Genomic DNA, 24347 nt, shown 5'->3' with positions numbered 1-24347 from the left:
GAAAAAAAACAAGAGATACTAGAGACTAGCATGGAGTGCTTGGCCTTAGAAGATGGTTCCCACCTGAGTGGTGAGCGAGAAGGTGGCTTCAACAAACAAAAAGGTGTTTAATCAGAGAGTCTCTAACAGTTTACAGCAGGTGGTGATGGCAGGATAAAGAAAGTTAGCAAGAATGAAGTAGTCTGGAGTCTGTCCAGCCAGTGTGGGAAAGCTCCAGGCATGCTAAAAAACGTGAGAGAGTTTTGGGCCCAGACCCAGGGCTATAAAAACAAAGACCCCTAGGAATGTGGTAAAAGAAGGACCCAGAAGAACAAGACCATGGACAGACTGGAAGCTATGGAGGATGAGCAGGGCCCAACTATAATCTGAAAAGTTGGAAACATTAGAACAAAGCAGACTCAGCTCTAAACACTGTTCTGGCAAACCAGGAGAAGTGCCTACTAGTGGAAGGAAATGCAGACGTCTGGTCAGAGCTCACCCAGAGTGACCACCACTGATTCCTGACTGGACACCAGCTGGTGACGCTGGCCCAATTTCCACCCCAGTTCAACCTCTGAGATAAATTTCCTGGAATGACTGCTAAAGCTGTGTGTGGCCTCCCTTCTTCCTTCCTCTTCAGGTCACTGCGCTGACTAGCTGTGTGAGGTCAGGCCTCCACCCTTCCGATTTCTGGCCCTCCTGCCACTCCTCCCAACACTCTGCCTCTCTAGAGCTCGACTCTGGTTTCTTCACTTTGGGTAGCTTTCCTCATCTGTAAAATGAGTAGCCTGAACCAGATTATCTTAAAGTTCCTTCCAGTTCTAACATTCTATGATTCTTGGATGTTATAAATTCCCAGAATCCTAAAATTTAGAGTTGAAAGGAACTTCAGAAGTCGTCTATTCAACCTCCTGCTCAACCTAAGCTAACCCAGCCAGAACTAATAAGCTTTGAAAGTTCTATGTAGTTGTGTTTGGCTGGCTGAATACAGCAATAATCAAAGCTTTAAAACCTTAAAGCATGAAATATATATATATATATATATATATGATTTTTAGAACATCTAAGAAAAAGTTTGAAGGAGCTGAAGCCCACAGAGCAGCATGTTCTATTGCTTAGAAGTCTGTATCTATGCAGCATTCCCAGGCTTTGTTTTTTCACAATATCCAGGGCATATTAAAAAAATCAGAAGGGATGCCAGAAAACTCTCCAAATACAACTAATTTTCAATTTATTAGTATGTTTGTAAATATATAAGACAGGGTGATGAGATGTCACAACATCAAATAAATCCACAAAAAGAGAATAAAGAGTATAAAGGAGAACGAGTCATATTTCAAGATGCATTCAAATAAAACCAGAAAGAATGCCATCTGTTCTAAAAGGGTAAATTTTACTTAATAAGCTACTTTTCAAAAATTTTTTTATCTCTGATAATAAATAGTCTCTTTCCCTCCTCTAAAGAATTATTTTCTTAACAAAGTCTATGCCGATTATCACACTACAGATCTTGAAGCAATTATTGGATGTATTTAAGAAATGAGCACTTAAAACAATAATTATCCATGTGTTTTATTATGAATTACTTAAGAGTGGTAAATTCATAAATAAATAAGAGATATATACTTAGTTAGGATAATATCTATTCTCCCAAAATTGATGTATGGCTTTAATGCCATTCCAATAATAATCCTATCAATTTTTTAATGGAAATTGATAAACTGATTTCAAGATTTACAAAGAAATGCAAAGGACCTAGAATAGTGAAGACTACTTGGAAGAATATACACTTAATTTACTGCTACAAAAATTCAAACCATGTAGTGTTGACACAAAGATACATACAGAACAAAACAAAGAGTCCAGAAAAAGAAAGACCTAAATGTTGTTACCTGATTTATAACAAAGATGACACTGAAATTCAAAGGAGAAAAAGAAAATGTCTTTTCAATAAATGGTGCTGGATCATTAGATATTCATATTGGGGGAGGGGAGGACAAATCATGACTCTATCCACACCAAACACAAAAATTAATTAGAAATGGATTGCAGACCTAAATGTAAAAGATAAAGAAAATATAAGTCTATTTCTTTCGCCAGGTGGGGGAAGTTTTCTGTCATTATTTCTTCAAATAGGTTTTCAGTATCTTGCTCTCTCTCTTCTTCTGGCACCCCCATAATTCGAATGTTGGTACGCTTGAAGTTGTCCCAGAGGCTCCTTACACTATCTTCATATTTTTGGATTCTTTTTTCTTTTTGCTTTTCTGGTTGGGTATTTTTTGCTTCTTTGTATTTCAAATCTTTGACTTGATTCTTGCGATCCTCTAGTCTGCTGTTGGATCTCTGTATATTATTTTTAATTTCAGTCAGTGTATGCTTAATTTCTAGTTGGTCCTTTTTCATATCCTCGAGGTTCTCGTTTAATTTATCAGCCTTTTCTAGAAAATTCTTGAAAAACCTTACAACCGTGGTTTTGAACTCTATATCCAGTTGTTTGCTTTCCTCCATTTCTTTCATTTGTGACCTGTTTCTTTGTCTCTGCATTTTGGCTGTTTCCCTGAGTTGATAGAATGGCTTTGTGTGCTAGGTGTCCTATAGGGCCCAGTGGCTCAGCCTCCCCAGTTACCTGAGGTAGACACTCTTGGTGCACCCATTTGTAGGCTGTGTGCACAGTCTTGTTGTAGTTAAGCCTTGATTGTTGTTGGTATCACTGGGAGGAATTGACCTCTAGGCCAATTGGCTGTGAGGATCAGCAGAGAACCCCAAACAAAAGGAATCCAAAGAGGATCACACCAAGACACATCATAATTAAAATGCCAAGAGCAAAAGACAAAGAGAGAATATTAAAAGCAGCAAGAGAAAAACAGTCAGTTATCTACAAGGGAGCACCCATATGATTGTCAGCTGATTTCTCAACAGAAACTATGCAGGCCAGACGGGAGTGGCAAGAAATATTCAAAGTGATGAATAGCAAGAACCTACAACCAAGATTACTCTTCCCAGCAAAGCTATCATTCAGAATTGAAGGTCAGATAAAGAGCTTCACAGATAAGAAAAAGGTAAAGGAGTTCATCACCGCCAAACCAGTATTATATGAAATGCTGAAAGGTATTCTTTAAGAAGAGGAAGAAGAAGAAAAGGGTAAAGATAAAAATTATGAACAACAAATATATATCTATCAACAAGTGAATCTAAAAACCAAGTGAATAAAAAATCTGATGAACAGAATAAACTGGTGAATATAATAGAATCAGGGGCATAGAAAGGGAGTAGACTGACAATTCTCAGGGGGGAAGGGGTGTGGGGGTGCGGGAAGAGACTGGACAAAAATCGTACACCTATGGATGAGGACAGTGGGGGGGGGGGTAAGGGCAGAGGGGGGGGTGGGAACCGGGTGGAGGGGAGCTATGGGGGAAAAAAAGGAACAATTATAATAATCTGAACAATAAAGATTTATTAAAAAGAAAATATAAGGGTATATCTTCATGACCTTAAAGTAAGCAAAGCTTTTTTAAAAGATACAAAAAGCAATGGTCATAAAAGATGGGTATACTGTACTTCATTAAAATTAAGAACTTCTATTCATTAAAAGACACTAATCAGAGAGTGAAGGGAAAAATTGAAAATTGGAAGAAGATATTCTGATACATGTATCTGATGAAGAATTTGTATCCAGACTATATTTGAAAATCTATAAACCAATAAAAAAATCCAATATAAAAAGTGAACAAAATGTTAAGCTGTAAGTTATGTGAATTATAGTCAATAAAGCTGTTATTTTTAAAAAGTGAGCAAAAAACTTGAAAGACACTTCACAACAGAGAATAGCCATTTGCACAATAAATTTATGAAAAAGTGCTCAACATCATTATTCATTAGGAAAATACATTATAAGCTAATACCCACCAGAAGGCCTACACTTAAAAGGACTGACAATACCAAGTGTGAGGGACTTGTAATTAGATTCCTCATGCTCTGCCTGGTAATATCTACCAAAGCTGAACATACACATATCATACCAGCTCCATAACCTACCTACCAGTTCCTCTATTATGAGTAAGTGCACATGTTGACCAAATGATATGAACACAAATAATTATAGCAATTTTACACATTATAGTCAAAATTTTAAAAAATCCAAATACCCATTAATAGAGAAATAAATTGTGGTCTATTCTGTGATAGAATACTACACAGCATTTAAAGAAAGAACCAACATCTGCTGCACATAACAACAAGGATGAATCAAACCAATAATGATGCACTAAAGAGGCCAGACACAAAAGGAGGTATATTATAGGACTTCCTTTTTATGAGGTACAAGAATAGGTGAAATCAATCTACAAAGCTAAAAGTAAGACTGATGGCTATTTTCAGGGAGTACTAACTGAGATGGGGTATGAGGGTGTTTTCTGGTTGCAGGAAATGTTATAGAATGACCTGGATGGCCATTATATGAGTACTAGAGGCCCGATGCACGAAGATTCGTGCAAGAATGGGCCTTCCTTCCCCTGGCTGCCGGCACCGCCTTCGCTCTGGCCCAGAGCCGCCTTTCTGCCTTCCCACGCTGCCCAGAGGCCCGGAGCGGCCCGCCCCACCCCCGGCTGCTTGGCGCCTGCATATGCAAATTAAGCCTCCATCTTTGTTGGGTTAATTTGCATATTCACTCCTGATTGGCTGGTGGGTGTCGCAAAGGTACGGTCCATTTGCATCTTACTCATTTATTAGTGTAGATACCCACTTATTTAAAATGTGTGCACTATACTGTGTGTTCCACCTCAATAAAAATTTTAAACAAAGAAACAAGTCAATAAAAATATTCCATTGTGCTCCATGATGGCACAAATCATGTCTTATTTACATATTCGCACTTTCCAGGGCCTAATACAATGCCTGCTCAGTTTGTTGAATTTAATTAAACTGGCCAGGTAGTTCCAACTACATGACCTTAACTAGATGATTTTAGTATAATGTCTGAGTTATCAATAGTAGAACTATAGCTTTGGGCTTGCTTCCTGCAGACTCCTTTTAAATTCCCAACCTATTCATATTTTAAGTATCTGGCTTACCCCCACCCCTACCCCCCACCCGCCAAAAAAAAAGGGAGATAGGATCATTTGCATATTGAAAAGCAACCCTATTTGCAGGGTTTAAACAAGATTTAAATAAAAAAGGCAAAGGAAAAAGAAACAAAGAAAGGTACTGCAGTGGCGCCCTAGAAAGCAGATGTTCATTAGGGCCCAGACACAGATTACTATCACAATGTACTTATCTGAACAAGCTCTCCTCAGACCACACAGTCAAATCAAATTTTGAAGGCTCAAAGGATGTGCACTGAAGAACATCCTGTCCTGCTGAAACATGAATCTGGATTTTGTGGTAGAGACAGAGGGGTAGAAAAGAACACTGGATAATAACCCACTATCATTTTAAATCCTGCTTTTATATCAAGTTATAATCTATTCTTTAAAAAACAACCAACATTTAATATTTCTGCTATTAAAATTTAAATCTAAGGAACATTACCAAGAAACATTTTTTTTAGTCTTTTACAAATTAAAAACATACAATACTTTTGTGATTATTTTTAGATAAAAAATAGTTTTGTGAAATATTCAAGAAACAGAAAAAGTGGTTATGAATACTGGTAAAGTATGGGTGAAGAAAAAATGGAAATGTCTTACCATTTCACTATGCCCTAGTTACATTCCAATCTCATTAGATACATACATTTATCATCAAAATACTTTCTATTATGCTAATTATGTTCTCTTTTATTCAAAGTATTACATCATGTCTGCGCTTCTTTAACACACTTGTACATTAACCAATAACATTTTTATTTAAAATTTCCACATAAAATTGGATAAGGAATCAGGAAGAAAATCAAATTCAAAGAGGCAATTGTTGTTAGGAAATTCTTAATCATAAACTGTAGCATTAAGAGGTAGTAGAGAGTTCTTTAGCAAAAATAAGTCAGGCACACTTGGTCCCTAATTCAGGCTAATGCAGAATGAGCAGCTTATATGTGACAATTACCCTGGCAGATCCATCCCGGGCACCTACACCTGTGGATGTAAGCCCACAGTGGCACTAGTCTTAGTGTGCAGGAAGAGTACTTGAGAGTATGAGTTGGGGAGAAGGGAGAAGAAGGAAGGAGTGAGGGGAGAAGAGGAAAAGGGAGAGAGGAAACACTTTGCAGGCTCTTAGATATGAAATATAGGAAATGAATTTCAAGTTCTAAATAACTGACAAGTGAACTTTTTGGAATCAAACCTGTTGGAAACACAACTCACTTGTAAAATAAGGTATGCCCAATCCTGAAACAAGTCATATAGAGCCCCAGAAAAATACCATGTGTCCAGCTTTAGGATTTTTGCTCTAACACTTTCTCTGGTAGCCAAATCTTTCTGTGTTGTTGTTTAATAAAAGTATGCAAGTGATCAAGTGGAATGAAAGCTACAAAGAGACTGAGATTAGGAACCTTTTTCTTAAGACTTCCATTTTTTAAAACAATGAAATTAATCAAAGCTGTGCTTTGGGGGACGGGGGTGGGGTGGGGGTGGGGGGCACGGGTGGTGCAGAGAGGCTCTTGGGGAGTATTTCAGTTAATGACCTGAAAATAAAAACTGGTAATTTTTTCTTTTTATAAATGTTTGCATTAGTCAAAAGCCTGTTGGTGATAAATCCAAATTGCTGTTGAGAAGACAAAGGAAGATTTACTTTTCTTATAAACAAATATTTTATCTGAGACTTTATTTTATAAACTATGAAAATATTTCCTTGTTATTCTACAGGTAAAAAAGGGTTTAGAGGTTCTCCAGGAGTAGAAACAGATTTCCAATTGCAACTCTCAAAATCACCATGTTTAAAAAGTGTTAAACATGGTTTTGCTCAGTGGATAGAGTGTCGGCCTGTGGACAAAGGGTCCCAGGATCGAATTCCGATCAAGGGCCCATACCTTGGTTGTAGGCTCCTCCCCGGCCTGGGTCCTGGTCAGAGTGCGTGCAGGAGGCAACCAATCGATGTGTTTCTCTCACATTGATGTTTCTCTCTGTCTTTCCCTCTCTCTTCCACTCTCTCTAAAAGATCAATGAAAAACATCCTCAAGTGAAGATTAATAAAAATATAAAAATAAAGACATAAAAAAGTGTTAAACAGGGAAAATAGTATAGTGTCATTTGAAGAGTTAAAGATAAATGTAAATTTAATCTAAAATTCATTTTGGCAACTTTGGTTTGCCCTAAGACTCTCAAGTTAATAGCACAATATTCCATGATATATCCAATTCTCCCATTCTAATGGTTACATTTTTAATTTATAAAATAAAACTGGTATCATGTAAAATGGGCCCACACCCTTGCAGAGCTGGAATATGATGCATTTTTCCTTCAAGATCAGTAAAAAATATTTTCGAGACCTCTGAAATGATCTAATTTTATTACACAAAACCTTTCCCTGAACCCACTCTACCTGGGACCCGGCAGCCCAATAGCATGTGTTCAATGAGCAGCCAGAGGGACTTGTTCCATGTCCCACACTGAGGCCAGACAGAGGACAGCATGACTCCTGAAGGTCTGCGTTCCACTTGCAGAGGGGAATAGCAGCTCAGTTTAAAAGAATTAAAGCTAGACGATGACCAAATGAAGAGAATGAATAGCTACTAGCATGTCCACGAAAGATGAGGAATAATAAAAAATCTGTTATTTTCTAATGAAACCCCAGCTCACATTAGACACATTATCAATGTGTAGATTGCAGGCATACAGTGATCTAATCAGCAACATAACAAAACTCCAAACTTAATTTTTTCCCGTTTGCCATGAACAAGGCTAACAAATTAAGAGAAAAAAACATCATTTCAAAATGGTTTTAAAAAAACCAAATTAACATTTCTGGATAACTTTTATGTCATCATTTAAGATTATATTCTCAGACTGTCACAACCCTAATAAGTTGGCCTATGCACATTTATAGCCATAAAACTGAAAAAATAGCCCTGGCTGGTTTGGCTCAGTGGATAGAGCATTGGCCTGAGGACTGAAGGGTCCCCTATTAGATTGCAGTCAGGGGCACATGCCCGGGTTGCAGGCTCCATCCCCAGTAGTGGGTGTGCAGGAGGCAGCCAATCAATGATTCTCTCCCATCATTGTTGTTTCCATCTCTCCCTCTCCCTTCCTCTCTGAAATCAATAAAGATATATTAAATTTAGAAAATGGTAATTAAGTATAAAAATCTCAGGGGAAGAAGTTAACATAAAGTACTAAAAACATTATTCTTTAAAATTCTAAATACTCATAAAGAGGATTATGAAGCAGAATAAATACAAAACAATGCTGATTATCAATTCAAAAAATTTTCATTCACTAATCTAAAGCACAACCTCTTTCTAAAAGTCACAGGTTTATTGTAGCTTTAATTAGCACTTTACTTTTTTTTCTCACAAAATGCATGCCACTGTTTTTAATCCCACATATAAATCTCAGTGTCTTCTCTGTCGCTAAGACCCTTGGGTGAACTATTTTGTAAATATTCTTGGCTTATTTCTGACTGTGCCTATTCTGTCTTCCCTGGCAGATGGTGAGATGCTGGAGAGCAGGGGCCAAATACTATACTCCCTCACCTTTCCCAGCGGCAAGTGCAGAGAATTGTGCTCCGGGGTCACTCAGGAAATATGATCGATTGGTATTTTAGCTCTTCATGAACCTCCGCCATTTTCCAACAAGCTACCCGCTTACAACTTAACCTAATTCCAGAATACAAATGTTACAGCCAATGTCGGAAATCACCCACCGGACATCGAGTTCTGTGCTTACAGTACCAGATATATAAGCAAGTTACCTGTGCATATTAGCCTCTAAGCTCTCTTTTAGAATCTAGGTTTCATATTCATCCTCCAGAAGACTGTTCTCTGTCCTCTAAAATGGCAAATGCACTCATTTAAGAATTAGCCAAAAGACAATGTATGGAAAGGGACAATGTTCAGTTTTATACATTTTCTCCCCTAGGAGGTCTAGGATGTTTATCTTCACCCTTTCCTTTTTGTCTCTCTTTTTCTCGTCATCTGTGACACACTTATTTTCCAGTGCTTGTCTGAAAAATTAAAATATTCAGATAATTATGTTAAGGAGTCTAGATGCACCAAGGAAAAATAAGGAATTTGGTTATGGGAGACATGTTCAGTTTGTTCTTGGCTTAGCTGTCACCATCTCCTTTACACTTTTCCCCTCACGTCGAACTGAGTAAGAAATGTTTAGTTTTCTTATCGAATTTGTATATGCGCTCAAATTTGTGTGTGCTCACACATGGCTTCTAAGACATTTTGCTGTGTGTCATCTGACCAAACTAGTGGTAAACATCTGTTATCATCCAAGTGCCGCGTCTTAGGAGGCACAGCCGACTGCCACCAGGTTTTATTACTTATTCACTAAAATGAACAGCAGAAGCCAGAACATTTAAACTCATTCCACATGAAATCCCCAAGCCCAAAGTTCAATCTTGAATACTATGTGGATTGATTTTTTTTTAATGTTTTTCTTTTTTTGTTAATCCTCACCTGAGGATATTCCTCCCACTGATTTTGAGAGAGAATGGAATGGATGGGGTCAAGACTGAGAAACATAGATGTGTGAGAGGCAATGTGTGAGAGACACATCAATTGGTTGCCTCTCACAAGGGCCCTATCAGGGCGGGGATAGAACCTGCAACCCAGGTACATGCCCTTGACCTTGTGGTCTGTGGGAGGACACTCTAGCCACTGAGAGATACTGGCCTGGGCTATATGGTTTGATTTTATGCCAAATATTATGACACTGCATTTAAATCCCTGGCATATCACACTACATTTTCTTTAAAATAGGCTTTGTTACACTGAATAAAAGAGCACCGTACATGTTCCCACTAGTCCTATATTAAAAAGCTAGAAGGCTGAATGTCACATTTAGGGTTATGCAACTCAGTACCTGAGAGAGAACTATAATTCTGAACACCACAAGGACAGTTTATATTTTCATTATTATCCATTAAATGAATAAATGTTTGTTTTGTTTTGTTTTGACCAAGCCTGAAATACCCTGGAAAAAAAGGGGGCTTTTCTTGAAAATTAATCAGGAAAAAGTCTGGATTGTGTTGGTTGGGGCCAGTGACAGAAGGCAAAGACAGGCTGTCACCAATTCATCATATATAGCATTTCCCACCCTCAATATAACACTATGAGATTTTTCTCTGACACCTTACTTTTTAATAAAGATTGAATAAAAAGGCACTTTTGATTCCATAAATGAAGCATTGACCAATTGATTTGTGATTCATTTTAGAGATCTTACTCGATTCATAAAACATTTGAAAGTTTTATTATAGGAACAAAATAAAACACAAATCTAACTATATTGAGATTTCATTAAAAAATTAGGTTGGATTTATTATACTTGTAGATTTTGGACTACGATTATTTTGCTAGTCTAGAAAAATTTTGCAGGTACTTACGCTGAATAATAATAGTTACTAACAAGCATTTATTTAGCACCTACTGTTCTGTGAATGAAGCAAGCAACTAGGGAGGTGTTGATACCCTTTGAAGAGAGACTAACAAAGGAATTGCAAGACCATGCTTGGGAAAAATAAACTTTTGTGAACTGAGCATCCAATATCAAACAAACTAGACAAGAAATTTTTCATCTTTAAAAAGCATGAACGATATTTAAGTGTCCATGGCATTTTCACTAAGCCCTTATCCTTTTATTCTAGATCTTCCTCACAAGGTTTTTAGTCGTTAAGCAGATATAGAGAGGGGAAATTTTTTTTCTTTCCTGGCAACTCCCTTCTGAGTCAAAGGAAAAGAAAAAAAAAAAAGATCCCTTTGTCTTTAGTTAGACCCATAACTTAAAATTTCTATACTCATTAAGTATGCTGGGGTAATTTTACAGTTACAATAAACCAGTAAGCAAAATACAAAGTCTGAGCAATAAATCAGTAAAGTTTTAATTTTTTTCTTAAAAGTGTAATACATGGAAATTGCCCATATCTGAATTTAAATTCAAAGCCAAGATTGCCAAATATGTAAGGTATATTTAGTTATACTGGTACTAAATGACTAAATACTTTCTTACTTCTCTTCACTTATCTTTTCCTGTTCCCTTCTAGTAGCTTAAAATTTGGCTCCCAAAATATAAAGAAATGATACGCATTATGGGAAATTCAAAAGTAATAGCTATCCAAGGGGAAGGGTGCTATAATACTGCATTATAATTTTAACATTTCCATGACCTTGATTCTCCCAACACCACTTCCAGATAGCCACAATGCCCCACTCACCTAAGGAAATAAGGTGTATTCATTGTGTAAAATATGACATTACTGAATTGATACATTTAAGCAAACTTTATTCACCTCAGAAATGTGGTTACTTCTTAAGACACAAAGCCCTCCAAGTCTTAAGATCCTACTTCTCTACCTCCAACCCACCTTAAAACGCTCCGTAGTTCTATGTATCAAAGTATGACCCCAAATTCCTGGAGAAACAAATTGATACAATATTCATTTGGCTACAAGTAAGTAGAAGTTAAGGAATTCAGCAAAATGTGAATGCACACAGAAATTCAACTCACATGAACTGTTTTGTTCTAGTAGCCTTCATTAATAGAATCCTAAATTATATTACTTATTATTTTCCAGATTTTGAATCTCAGTTCAGGTATGTTCTTTGGCATACACTTACACCAAATGGCTCTAAAACAAACTTTTGTTTTAGAAACAAACATTTCTTTAGCATAGAAAAACAATACTGCTGTATACATAAAACTTAAAAACCAAGCTTTCATTATGATATATTTTGTAGAAACATTTTGATAACTATAAATAAAGATCACAAAATTTGTCAAATTGCTTTTAGCTAGCACAAAAAGTAGCTACATGAAATAAATAACATTTTGTACTTCCCTTTCTTCAAAAGACAGAATAAGTGCTTCAATTCCCATAAATATTTGCATGCATTCAATGGCAATAAGGTAAGTTGTAATATATTTGAAATAAGTAGACCATGATTGAAGGGTTGCTTTTTACAATAAGTGAATTTAATACATCCATTGTATAAAAATGTTTAATACATATCTTTAGAAAAATACACTGAATTATCTGTGTAGCTTCAAAGTGGATACCAAATTTAATTTTTCATAATCTAGCATATGTCATTTAATATAATTCAGAAAATCCTTTAGAACAAGCTGTGCTTATATAGGAAGGTATATCAAACTGCATCTTAGAATGAGTCTGTCAGGTGACAAAGAGCACCTGCTGTGATAAGACCATCCTGACAGAGAGGCAAAAAACACAACAAGCGTGTAAAATCAGGTTACTTGAAATCTATGTTGCTCTACACTAAGGAATTATGAAAATTTCACAATCTCATTTCCACCCATATCCTGCACTTCCAAAGCCTCCTCAAATGTACTTTATGTTTAATGCAGCCATGTTATTTTCCAATGATTTCCTCTCTCTGTCAAAGAGCGAAGTATACCAATATGGTCACACACTGTCATACAGCTCCATATATTTTTGTTGTGGTTGCTAATAAAATGTACAAGTAACCAATAGGTTTTTTATGGGGAAAAATTACTAAATAAATTTTCCAAAATAGACTCTGATTGAATGATTAACACAAGAAAAATAATTTGACAAATGTGAACTTTTAAAAGGATGGTAACAAAACTCATTTTCAAGGGCCATGTTAATTGGTATCTATTTCTTCTGATGAAAAGAAATCCCATCCGTTTGTTCATCCTCAGTTTAAAACAATCACAGCCATCTCTTGATCAATGTTTATAGCAGATACCACTGTGTAAATGACCATGCCATTCCTCAGTTTTTGATATAGCTTCCAACCAGAAGTTTCAAAACAACTCTGACTAGTAAACATATCACTGTACTGTAAACAGTGATGTTTTCTATCCCATACTTCAGGAAGGTCAAAACGCACACACAGGCAAGGATCATCACTATAGACAACAGATTCCAAGTGAGTTTATTAACTCTTTAGGTAGATTAGGCAACACTTGTTTTAAAACTAAAGATCAAAAGAAGTCTCTCTCTCTTTTTTTTAAATGATTTGTACTACCATGTTACCAGCAGATATGTAAGGGAGAAAAAAGAGGACTATGTGTCCCGAAATGTGATTATCTAAAATCTGCAACTAGTCACTTTACATTTTAGGAGATGCCTCTTTCTGAAATAATCAAGATACTTTACAATAGGGAATTTATATTTAATTATCAAATCTTAATACCATTTATATAGGTCAAGTGAGTATATATGTCCTTCCCCGGAAACAAAGAGATTCAGAGTAATAGGATTTCAGATTTCATAGTAGCAACCGCAAGATATGTTTTGAGAATGTCATTTACTGTAACACAAATCAATATTAAATGCTTTATGCAGGAAGCACACTTTCAGAAAATGGGCCCTAAAGCTTTCTGGGATCCGACCCTAATTACCAGAGCAGGCTCTTGCCGTTTGTCTCTCTCTTCAATTATTTACGGGGCAAAAAGAGCCAAATGGTATTGCATTAGCTATATTAAATGCTACGCACTTGGTTTCTAACTTACTAATGGTACATAAAAATTACTAAGGGGAATGTGCCTGTAGGAACAAGGCCTTTTTTCTTTACCTGGGTGTACGTATTTATTATTCATATAGTTAAGTGTTGACTGGGCTGTTCTTTAGCCACCCAATGCTGCATAATTTAAACAAGTGCATTAAACATATATGCTATCTAAAAGGTAGTGCATTGATTACACCTCAAAATTTCTTTGAACAACTCATATTTACAATGTAGCTCACAAAAAAACATGCATCTCCCTCCGGCCCCTGAAAACAAATTTATGGGGACCACACAGAAATGAATAATGGCTATCCTGGCTGCTACCATCTCGCTGCTTTCTGGTGACCCAAAGTAAAGTAAGAATGGGGGGGGGGGGGGGGGTGTGCTGGGAATGAAGCCCTTGAGGGCTAGGAAATGTCGGGTCTCTGTGCTGACAAGTGTCCTTTTGGACAAATACTGTTGTAAGTGCACAACATGGACCACCCGCACTGTAAGAAAGAAAAGCTTATCGAGGTTGAATCAGATTCTTTGCACCAGGCCAGAAATGCCCTCTGCCGCAAGCAGGTCGTGATTACAACCTCCCAAAGAAAGTTCAGACACTGCATCCACATTTGATTCTTTTGTGATCTAGAGGGCTCCTGGAGTCCTGACAGGAGATGCTAATTGCTGTAGAAGGCTGGTGCATCCAACTTCCACCTTCCCAAACTGTGGGAGAAGCTTCCAAAGCAGTGAAATCCTCACTCCTCATGGATATATATATATATATATATATATATATATATATATATATATATATATATATATAATGAGGTCAGGGGCATCCAAATATTGTAAAATTAAGGTAGGCTCATTAACCAAGTCCCTAGAAAGCCAGTGGCAATTTGCAGGGCTACACGTCATCAGGTGGGTTACCTAAGAATATGCCAAGGCCACTTTTGAGAAAGCACCATTGGAAATCGATCTGTGGTAAACACACAAGGTAGTATTTTTCTAAACTAAATACAAAGTCACTTCTTTCTCTGCCCTGAAATCTGCCCATTGTCCCTCCTAAGCAAAAGCTACAGGGAAGATTAAAAGGGACATCAATGAACGCTGTGTGGACTTTGGCCACTTTCCTACCCAAAACACCAGCGTAAAAGTGGAAATCAGTAACCAGGTGAAGTGCCACACCGCACAAAGATCAAGGCGAGGGGCGGGCGCTCAGGGCCGGAGACGGGAGGTAAACGTCCCGTCCCCCCCGGCTCAAGCCCCAGAAATCGCTCGCGCGCGCGGGAGACTAAGGGGCGTCTCCGGGAAGCGGGGGGGCTCCGAGGCACTCCAAGGGAAGCCAAGAGTTACTGGTCGCAGGGCGGGGCCGAGGAGAGGGGGGTCGAAAAGCCGCACAGCCAGCGGGTCCCACCGCGGGCTCTCGGCGTCGGCAGCGCAGCAGCCAAGCTCGGCGAGAGGCTCGGCAAGGGGCTCGGCTAGGGGCGCCGCTCGGCCCCGCGACCCTCCCTCCTCCGGGGCCAGGAAGGAGCTGGCGGCTCTTTCCTGTCTAGTCTCTCCCCCCGCGGCTTTCTGTAACTCGATCCCGCACTCCGCTCCCCCGGCAGCCGCCGCCCAGCGCGCCGCCCGGCTCTGCCCAGGCCGGCGCTATAGTTAGCAACCTTCCATCAACTCCGCCGCCGGCGGGGTCGAGCGCGCGCCCCTCCCGGGCCCGAGCCGCGCGCCCCCGGGTCCCCCACCCCAGCGCTCCTTTACCTTCGCTTGAAGATACTGGGGGTAGTAGTAGGTGGCGTACTGAGGGTACATCTGCTGTTTCCACACTTTGCCCATGAAGCTGGAAGGGAGCCTGCCGTGCAGGGTCGCGGGCACTTTGGGGTTTCCAAGTCTCGATCTCTCCTGCCTCTCCCTTTCCGGCGGCGGCGGCGGCGGCGGCTGCCGCTGCTCCACCTCCCAGCCCGGACGAGAGGTCCTCCTCCTTCTCCTCTCCTCCTCCTCCTCCTCTTTCTCTTCCTCCTCCTTCTCCTCCTCCCAGGTAGAAAGACACTGCAGGACGCAGAGGGCACCCCGGGCCGGGCGCTCCCAAGGAGTTGCCTCCGGGAGCCCGACTGCTCCGGCACTGCCAAGGGCTGGCGCGCTGGCCGCTCGGCTCGGGCGAGCAGGCTGAGCGGGGCTGGGAGGTGATCAATACAAGTGGAAAGTGCGGCGGAGGTGGCTGCGATCGGTGCCAGGCGGCATCTGGGGTGGGTGCGCCGGATTAGGAGAGGGGAGAGGGGCTGGCGTGCGGAGGCCGTGGGGGAAGGGCGGGCGGGGGCGGGGCTTGGGCGCCTGGAAGCCGGGACCCGCAGGAGGTGAGGGCTGAGTTTAAACCCCTCCTCACCTCCCAGACCCTCCCAGACTCGGCGATTGGGCGCGCAGAAACCCCGGGAGCCCAGATTGCTTTGTGTCGGGGTGGAGGTGGAATTGGGGGACCCTGCTTAAGAACTGTGGAGTGGACACCTCGTTTGCTCTCACGAGTTTTTAGCTTCGTCAGGGGGAGGGGAGGCAAGAGGAAAGAGGAGGAAATCTGATTTATCTCTCACTTCCCTCCGCCCAGTGATTTCTTTATTTTCACAAGGGAAGGAAAAATGATTTAGTGCCCAACCACAAGGCTGGAGTCGGGACACCTGGGTTCTGTTCACCCCTTCCCCCCGCCCCAGGCCACAACACTGCTTTTCTAGGTGACCTTGGGAAGGTTAGTGTCCTTCGGTTTGGTTTTCCCAGATGTGAGAGGTGAAATTATGCCCTCTGCACAAGGGGAGGCAAAGCTTGGAGACACGCGCGCGCGCGCGCGCGCGCACACACACACACACACACACACGCACTCACAACAAATAGACGGATCCTTCTAAAGGGGAGATACCGCTAAGAGGCAGAATGTTATTATTAGAGGACACAATATAGACATCAGCTTTTCTCTGCCTCTTTCTAATACTGCCAGTCTGTCAACTCCCACTCAGGAGCCAGGAAACTCCCCGAGTTTGGAATATTTTAAGGCCATTTTGAAAGTCACACTGGCATATTGTTGCGGTGTGTTTCAGTGACATACAAAATCAATCTCTCTCTCTCTGCCTCTCTCCATCTCCTGGTTGTCACAGCTCTAGACAGCCCCAGACAGCACTGGCTCAGTTCACTACCTAGCTGGATATAATTTAATGGAGTTAATTGGTCCCTGAAGCTGCCTGTAGAAGACTTTTTATATTCTAGCTCAAAAAGAGGTAATACCGAAATGTACAAATAGGATAAGCAAGAAAGACTCCACATTGGCGTTCTTGCACATCTAAGAAGGAGAAATAAAAAATTCATTTGTTGTTAAATAGAGTTTGATTGCTTTGTTTGGTCGTTTTGGTTTTCCTGAGAGTCTGTTTCCTTAACAGCACGAAGGTAAATCAGAGTTAAATGGGATGCATGATTTTGCTAAACAGTGACAGTTTTATATGATTACATTTCAAATCAGGTTTACTTTAAAACAATGAAACAGTGAACTGAAACCTTTGTAATCTTTGTATGACTTAGACACATTTCTAGGTTATACATTTTGATAAGACAAAATAAATCTGAGCTCATATGAGAACATTTTGGATATTCCAGGAGGCAAATCATATTATCTTAAATAATAATAATAATAATAATAATAATAATAATAATAATTAATACATGTGAAATCCTATAGGGACACTAGTATTTACTGAGCTTCTGCAACATTGTGGGCACTGTTGAGGTTTATGTTAATCTGAAGGTTGCAGTAGTTAGCTGTACAACTTTGAGCACTTAAAATAGTTCTCTATAGTGTTTCATTGTGGAACCCTTTAATGTGTTTGAGCAGGGAACTGGTATGAACTAACCCGTGCACAGACTAGGAATGATGATTTGGAGAAATGACTGAGGAAGTTAAGAACAATCTCAGAAGTTCTAGGTTTGAGGTGATAAGGGAAAGTACCAAACTTGGACTGTTCTACTTTATTCTGGCTGATGAAATTCAGCCTGTTTTAGAGAGCTCAGAAGCACACCCACAATTACGTAGACACTTGATTTATGACTGAGCTGGTATTACAGAGCAGTGGAGAAAGAATGAGCTTTTCAATAAAAGATTCTGGGTCAATTGGCTATTCATATGGAAAAAATGAAACTGGAGCCTTGCCTCACAAAAGGGGAAGAAAAAAGTTCAAGTGAATGAAAGACCTAGATGTAGAAAACAGAACTATAAAGTTGTTAGGAAAACATATAGGGAAATACCTTTGTAGCCTTGAGGTAGGAAAAGATTTCTTTAATAAGGTGACCAAGAGTGCAAGATGGATCAATTTGACTGTATTAAAATTCAGAACACTGATTCATCAAAGGACTCCATCAAGAAAATGAAAAGGCAGGCCACAAAATAGTTATTTGTAATCTCTATAACTGCCAAAGCTTAATGTGCACAATATATAAAGGACTCCTTGAAATCAGTAAGGAAAAGAAAAACAACTTGTTAGAATATGAGCAAGAGCATGAACCTGTGCATTTCACAGAGGAGGAAGCACCAGTGTCCCTATAACATGAAAAGATGCTTACACTCGGTATTAAAGGAAATGCAAACCCAAAATGATAAGATTCCATTTCACTCTCAGCAGACTGGCAACAATTATGCACTTTGAAAATGTTAAGAGTAGGTGAAGATGTAAAAAGGGGGGGAAATCTTAAAAATGCTGCTTACTGGTTAAAGTGTAACTTGGTACAACCACCACTTGAAAAAACCAGTTTGGCTTTACCCAAGTTCATTTGCATGTGTGCCATGACACAGTAATTCCACTTGCAGGTACTAGTATATACCTCAAAGAATTTCTTCTATATGTGCACCATGAGAAATATACAGGATTGTTCATAATATACTAAAAATAACTCAAATGTCTATCAGCTATAGAATGGATAAAAAGGCTGTGGGATGTGCATACAGTAGAACACTTGCAGCGGTGAAAATAAATAAACTACAGCTGAAACCGTCAACATGGATTGTTTCAAAATTGATGTTGAAGATGCAAGTCAACATAAAACATGATTCCATTTGTGTAAAGTTGTGTAAGAAGAGGTAGTAAAAGAAACTATAAAGAAAAATAAGGGGATTATAACACAAAATTCAGAATAGAAGTTATCTCTGAGGAAGAAGAAGGGGCAGATGTTCAGGGAGAGAACATAGAGGACTTTATTAGAGATGGTAATGCTTCCTGGTTTGCACTGGGTTGTGGATCCGTAGAAACATATTTCAATATTTTCCTTTAAGTGATTCATAGACTCTTTTGTATGTCGCTGTATTTTGTACTAACACATTTTAAAAACAAAACTCAGTTTTTCATTTTAATCACGATCATTTTCAAACAAATACAAAAGTAGAGAGAATAAAATAATGACTGCTATGTTCTTAACATCCAACTTCAACATTTATTAGCATACTAGAGGCCCAGCACGCGATTGAAATCACACCAGGAGGCACCCCGCGGGGGGGCCGGGACCCTCGCCTGACTCGCAGCGTCCCCTGGCCCCGTACCTGTGTCCGCTCCGGGGCCGCCCGAGCTGCCATGCCGGCTCGGGCAGGCCCCCTGCCTCTGTCTCCGTCTCCGCTCCAGGCCTCACCTGCACGCTCAACCTCCTCCTATCTGGTCGTGACCCGTTACAGAGTCCCAGCCTAATTTGCATATTACCTCTTTATTTATATATATATATATATATATATATATATATATATATACACACACATATATATATATATATACACACACACACACAGAGAGACACATACACATACACACACACACACATTGTCATTTGTATTTCACACACACATTTTTTATTTTTCTGGAGTGTTTTGAAGCAAATCCTAAACATAGTATCATTTCACTTGCAACAATTTTAAAAGTTCTCATTTCTTAGAGGTAGATATTAAAAGACAAAATATCATAATCACATCTAACAAAATTGACAATAATTTGTTAAGATCAACTAATATCCAGTTCTTGTTCATTTTTCTCCAATTATCTGAAAATCACTTTTCTGTAGTTCATTTGTTTAAATCAGGATGAAACCATGTCCACATATTAAATTTGGTTGATATATCCCTTAAGTCTCATTTAGTATATAAAAGTTCACCCCCATACACACACACTCACTTTTTAAAAAAATATATTTTATTGATTTTTTACAGGGAGGAAAGGAGAGGGATAGAGAGTTAGAAACATCAATGAGAGGAAACATCGATCAGCTGCCTCCTGCACACCCCCCCACTGGGGATGTGCCCACAACCAAGGTACATGCCCTTGACTGGAATTGAACCTGGGACTCTTCAGTCCGCAGGCTGACACTCTGTCCACTGAGCCAAACTGGTTAAGGCACACACTCGCTTTTTAACTTGCTATTTATCTGTTAAAGAAATTGGGTCACTTGTGCTATAGAATTTTCCACATGTGCAACCTTGTGGTGTCATTTAAAGTGATGGTTAGGTCCAGAGGTTTAATTACGTGTGGCTTCATTTTTTTTTTTTTTTTTTTTGGCAAAAAGTACTTCATAGGCCTAGCCAGTTTGGCTCAGTGGATAGAGCATCAGCCTGAGGACTGAAAAGTCCCAAGTTCGATTCTGGTCAAGGGCACATGCTGCAGGAGGCAGCCAATCAATGATTCTCTCTCATCATTGATATTGCTATCTTTCTCTCCCTCTCCCTTCCTCTCTGAAATCAATTAAAATATATTTTTAAAAAAACCCACTTCATAGATGGCGCTAAACACACATAAGTAATATGATATGCATCACATCAGGCGACATATAATGTTTGGTTGTCTCACTTTTAATGATGTTAAGATTGATCAAATATTCAGATTATATTGGTCTGACTTATCCATTAAAATTGTCCCTCGTTTTAATATTCATGAGTGTTACTTCAATTTATTATTTCATTAGAAATTACAAAATTGTGGTTTTTATAATTTTGTCATTCCTTCTGTACTTATTAGTTGGATATTGTCAATGATGAAAAACTTTTCCCCTTCAACTCTGGTTAACTTGAAATACAATTTGCACAGAAAAGCAGGATAAACTTTCCCCTGTTTGCCTATTTTCAGAGTAATGAGTTGATGCCATAGGAAACTCCAAAGCCAACCAGTTTTAAGTAACATTCTGAACTTGTGAATTTTTATACATTTGACTTGTTTTAATCCATCCCAATCATTATTCTTGCTGATGCTCAAATTGTTCCATCTTTAGCCAGTGGTAGATCCTTTGAATTGGTTCTTGTGTTCTTTTTACCAGATTCCAATAGTCTTTAATAGATTTGTTTTTTGCTTCCTAGCATCCTAAGATCGTCCCAGGTTCTTGTGCAGTTCACGCTCAAGTCTGGATCAGCTATTTCTGTGAGAAACCTTAGCTTGCTCTTAAAACATTAAAAAAATAATAATAGCAAAAAAAATATTTAAAACTAGAGGCCCAGTGCAAGGATTCCTGCACCAGTGGGGTCCCTTGGTCTGGTCCTGTGGGAATTGGGCTGAATCTGTGCACTGGGCCTCCGACATCCCCTGATGGGTCCCAGATTGTGAGATGGTGCAGGCCAGACTGAGGGACCCCCACCTGTGCAAGAATCTGTACACCAGGCCTCTAGTATGTAAATAAGATTTTTGGTTAATCTCTTCCCACCCTCCCCTCTCCCCGCTTCCCTCTGAGATTCATCAGTCTGTTCCAAGTTTCCATGCCTGTGCATTGAGCATCTTCCCCCTGGTGGTCAGTGAGTGTAATAGCACTGGTCAAACGGTCGAATGGTCAAACGGTCGAATGGTCAAGCGGTCGCTTAGGCTTTTACATATATAGATGTGTTCTTCATACTTATGACATTTAAGGGGAGACGTTTATGAAATATTTTTTTAAAAATATGTTTTTATTGGTTTCAGAGAGAGGAAGGAAGAGGGAGAGAGGGTTAGTAACATCAGTCAGCTGCATCCTGCATGCCCCCCACTGGAGATCCAGCCCACAACCTGGGCATGTGCCCTGACCAGGAATTGAACAACAAGATCCTGGTTCATGGGTCAATATTCAACCACTGAGCAACACCATCAGGGCTCATGAAAGATTCTTAATGGAACGTGTGCCAAGATGACCCTTAGGAGAGCATGAACTCTTGAGTGATTTTCTGCAGGAGAAGGTATACATTTATACTTTCACCAATGTTTAAGAAGCATCCTGTAGTGCAGCACATTGGGGATACAGTTGACTTGGTGTTTGCTTGCACAGAGCTTATGATCTAGTGAGAGAGACAATGATAAACTCTATGAAGAAAACAACTGGATAATGGGAGAAGAGAACCTTTGTGGGAGTTGGGTTAGAAATTTTTAGTAGAGTAGTCAGGGAAAACCACTTGGAGGAGATAAGATGAATAAGAATGAGTCAGCCATAAGAACCTTGTGTGAGGTGAAAGGTGGGGCATTGTGTCCCTGCAGCAGGAGCAGCAAGTTAAAGACTTTGAGGCACAAATTGTCCCATCTACGATCTACAGTCTGGTTTCAATTATAACCAAAGGTAAACTTTTTTTATTACAGTTAATCAGAAGTGGACCAAACAAATTAGCACTGATTAATGCCTTTGTTCTATTGCCATCTGCCTGGGAGTACTGAAATAATTGAAGGATAAAATTAGAAAATTTGCTACAAAAAAGCCCCTGTGTTAGAGCATCAGTGAATTGGAAATGGGATTTAGGTTCATCAGGATGACTGCACACAAAACTTGGAGAGTGATTGCCCTGCCAGCATGGCTCAGTGGTTGAGCACCGACCTATGAACCAGGAGGTCACCGTTAGATTCCCAGTCCAGGCACATGCCAGGGGTTGCAGGCTCGATCCCCAGGGTGGGGCGTGCAGGAAGCAGCCGATCAAGGATTCTCTCTCATCATTGATGTTTTATCTCTCTCTCCCTTTCCCTTCCTCTCTGAAATCAATAAAAACATATTTTAAAAAACTGGAGAGTTATTGATCTGTGAGTACTCTTACTTCCACACTGGGTAACTAGGTGATATCTGCAATACATTTACTGAACACTTAAACCAGAAAAGCCACATAATATTAGTAAAGTGTAATTATAATTGACATATATGGTAGAGTTCTTAGAGGGTTAAACAAGTGAGAATGTAGAGAGAAGGGAACCAGTGGTTATAATTTACAATGAACTTTTGTCATGAATAGGGAGTTGTTTTTACAGTCTTCAGGAAAGGTTATGTACAAATCTTCTAGCCTGATGTTTCTCAAATATTTAGCCTCAGGCCATATTTTGTGGAGCCCTGTCAAAAGAAACTAAAATCTTTTTTTTTTTTAAATTCTCATCCGAGGATATGATGTTTTTATTGATTTTTAGTGGGAGGGAGAGAGAGAGAGAGAAACATCGATGTAAAAGAGAAACATTGATCAGTTGCATCCCATAAGTGCCCGAATCCTAGGAATGTTCCCTGACCAGGAATCAACTTGCCACCTTTTGGTGTATAGGACAACGCTCCAACCAATTGAGCTACCTGGCCAGGACATCATTATCTTTTTTAGTAGTAACATACTTAAAGAATTTTTTCACCCAAATTAAACACAAATATGAAAAATTTCAGAATGTGTCCTTATCCCCCAGCAGAGTTTGAGAAGCACTATTTAATTCACTCTTTTTAAAATCATAGCTCATAAATCCCTTTCTGACTAGACCCTTCCCATTATTCAGATTCATTTACTCCCGCTACCTTACCTCTTGGCTTGTAATTCTTTCCTCTTCCATGTCTGCTCCTTCCAACCCTCACCATATTGTTGTACAACTCCAACTAGCTTTAGCTTTTTCTGATCCATCTGCCTAGAACACTGTTCACCCTTCCTTCACCTGGTCCACTCTTAACTCTTTCCTTTAGATGCGGCTCCATCAAGACTTTTTTCAGCTCCCAGGTTGGACTGAATGCCCTTCCCCTGGCACCCGGGCTGAATTTCTTTCTGAACACCAATTATCCAATTAGTATGCAAATTCATTGGAGGCACATAAAAAAGTGTCAAGACGAGGCATACTCCAGAATTTGTGGTCGGAAATGGTGTTTAAATGCTCAAAGGTCCCTTCCAAATTAGAACTCAGTGATTTTGTCATTTGTAAGAGTGACTGTATAATGAGCACCCACTCACCCCTCCTTGCCCCAGGGTATTGTAGACCTCTTAAAAAAGGAACACCAATTTCAAACAGTAGGTATTCAACTTTAGAAAACATTCCACCAAGAAGTGAACTAGACAAAAACATACATAAGTTTAAAAATGTTTTGATACATTTATTAATGAGGGCTAAAATTGGTCATAGTTGAGGAACTCGGTTATAGTGAATATTTAATTAGGTTTATGAATGTAGACTACTATGTCCTAAATTTAGCAAGTAAGACATGGAGTTAGATGGTGCTCTCCAAGAATGTGGTGGAACTAAGGACTCAGTTGACCATCAAGTATGTATATTTCTCCCATCAGTTCTGCTTGGGATAAGTGGTTCATACAGAAGCTTTCATCTCTATCACCACACCCTATCTGACTTAGCTGAGATGACCAACTCCACAAAGGGACAGATGAAATAATTTAGTAACTAATTAGCTTATCCTGTAAGCATTTAGTAAGCACCATCAATATGCAAGGGACTGTTTGTTGATGGCCTCTAGAGGCAAGTAAAGACCTCAATAAACCATGGTTCCATTATTTGTACTCATTAGCTGATCGTATAAATGTATTTGTAAACCGATTGCTGAAAGG

The 24347-nt window shown here is 39.4% G+C and overlaps 1 protein-coding gene across 7 annotated transcripts in view; it reads right to left on the bottom strand.

Moving 5' to 3' along the window:
* The window catches only part of RBMS1 (RNA binding motif single stranded interacting protein 1), a 220007-nt gene extending 204017 nt beyond the window's left edge, over nt 1-15990 (bottom strand). Inside the window, exon 1 of one of the 7 annotated variants that reach the window (XM_079782923.1) lies at nt 15314-15990. In XM_079782923.1, the coding sequence (XP_079639049.1) occupies nt 15314-15388 (75 nt within the window). In that variant the 5' untranslated portion in view covers nt 15389-15990. The remainder of the gene's footprint in view (nt 1-15313) is intronic. The other 6 variants (XM_079782922.1, XM_079782927.1, XM_079782919.1 and 3 more) reach the window with 6 other exon arrangements.
* Nucleotides 15991-24347: the final 8357 nt, after the last annotated feature.

Source organism: Cnephaeus nilssonii (genome assembly GCF_951640355.1).
Source record: "Cnephaeus nilssonii genome assembly, chromosome: 10".
Lineage (NCBI taxonomy): Eukaryota > Metazoa > Chordata > Mammalia > Chiroptera > Vespertilionidae > Cnephaeus > Cnephaeus nilssonii.
This window is presented reverse-complemented; position numbering and strand designations above follow the sequence as displayed.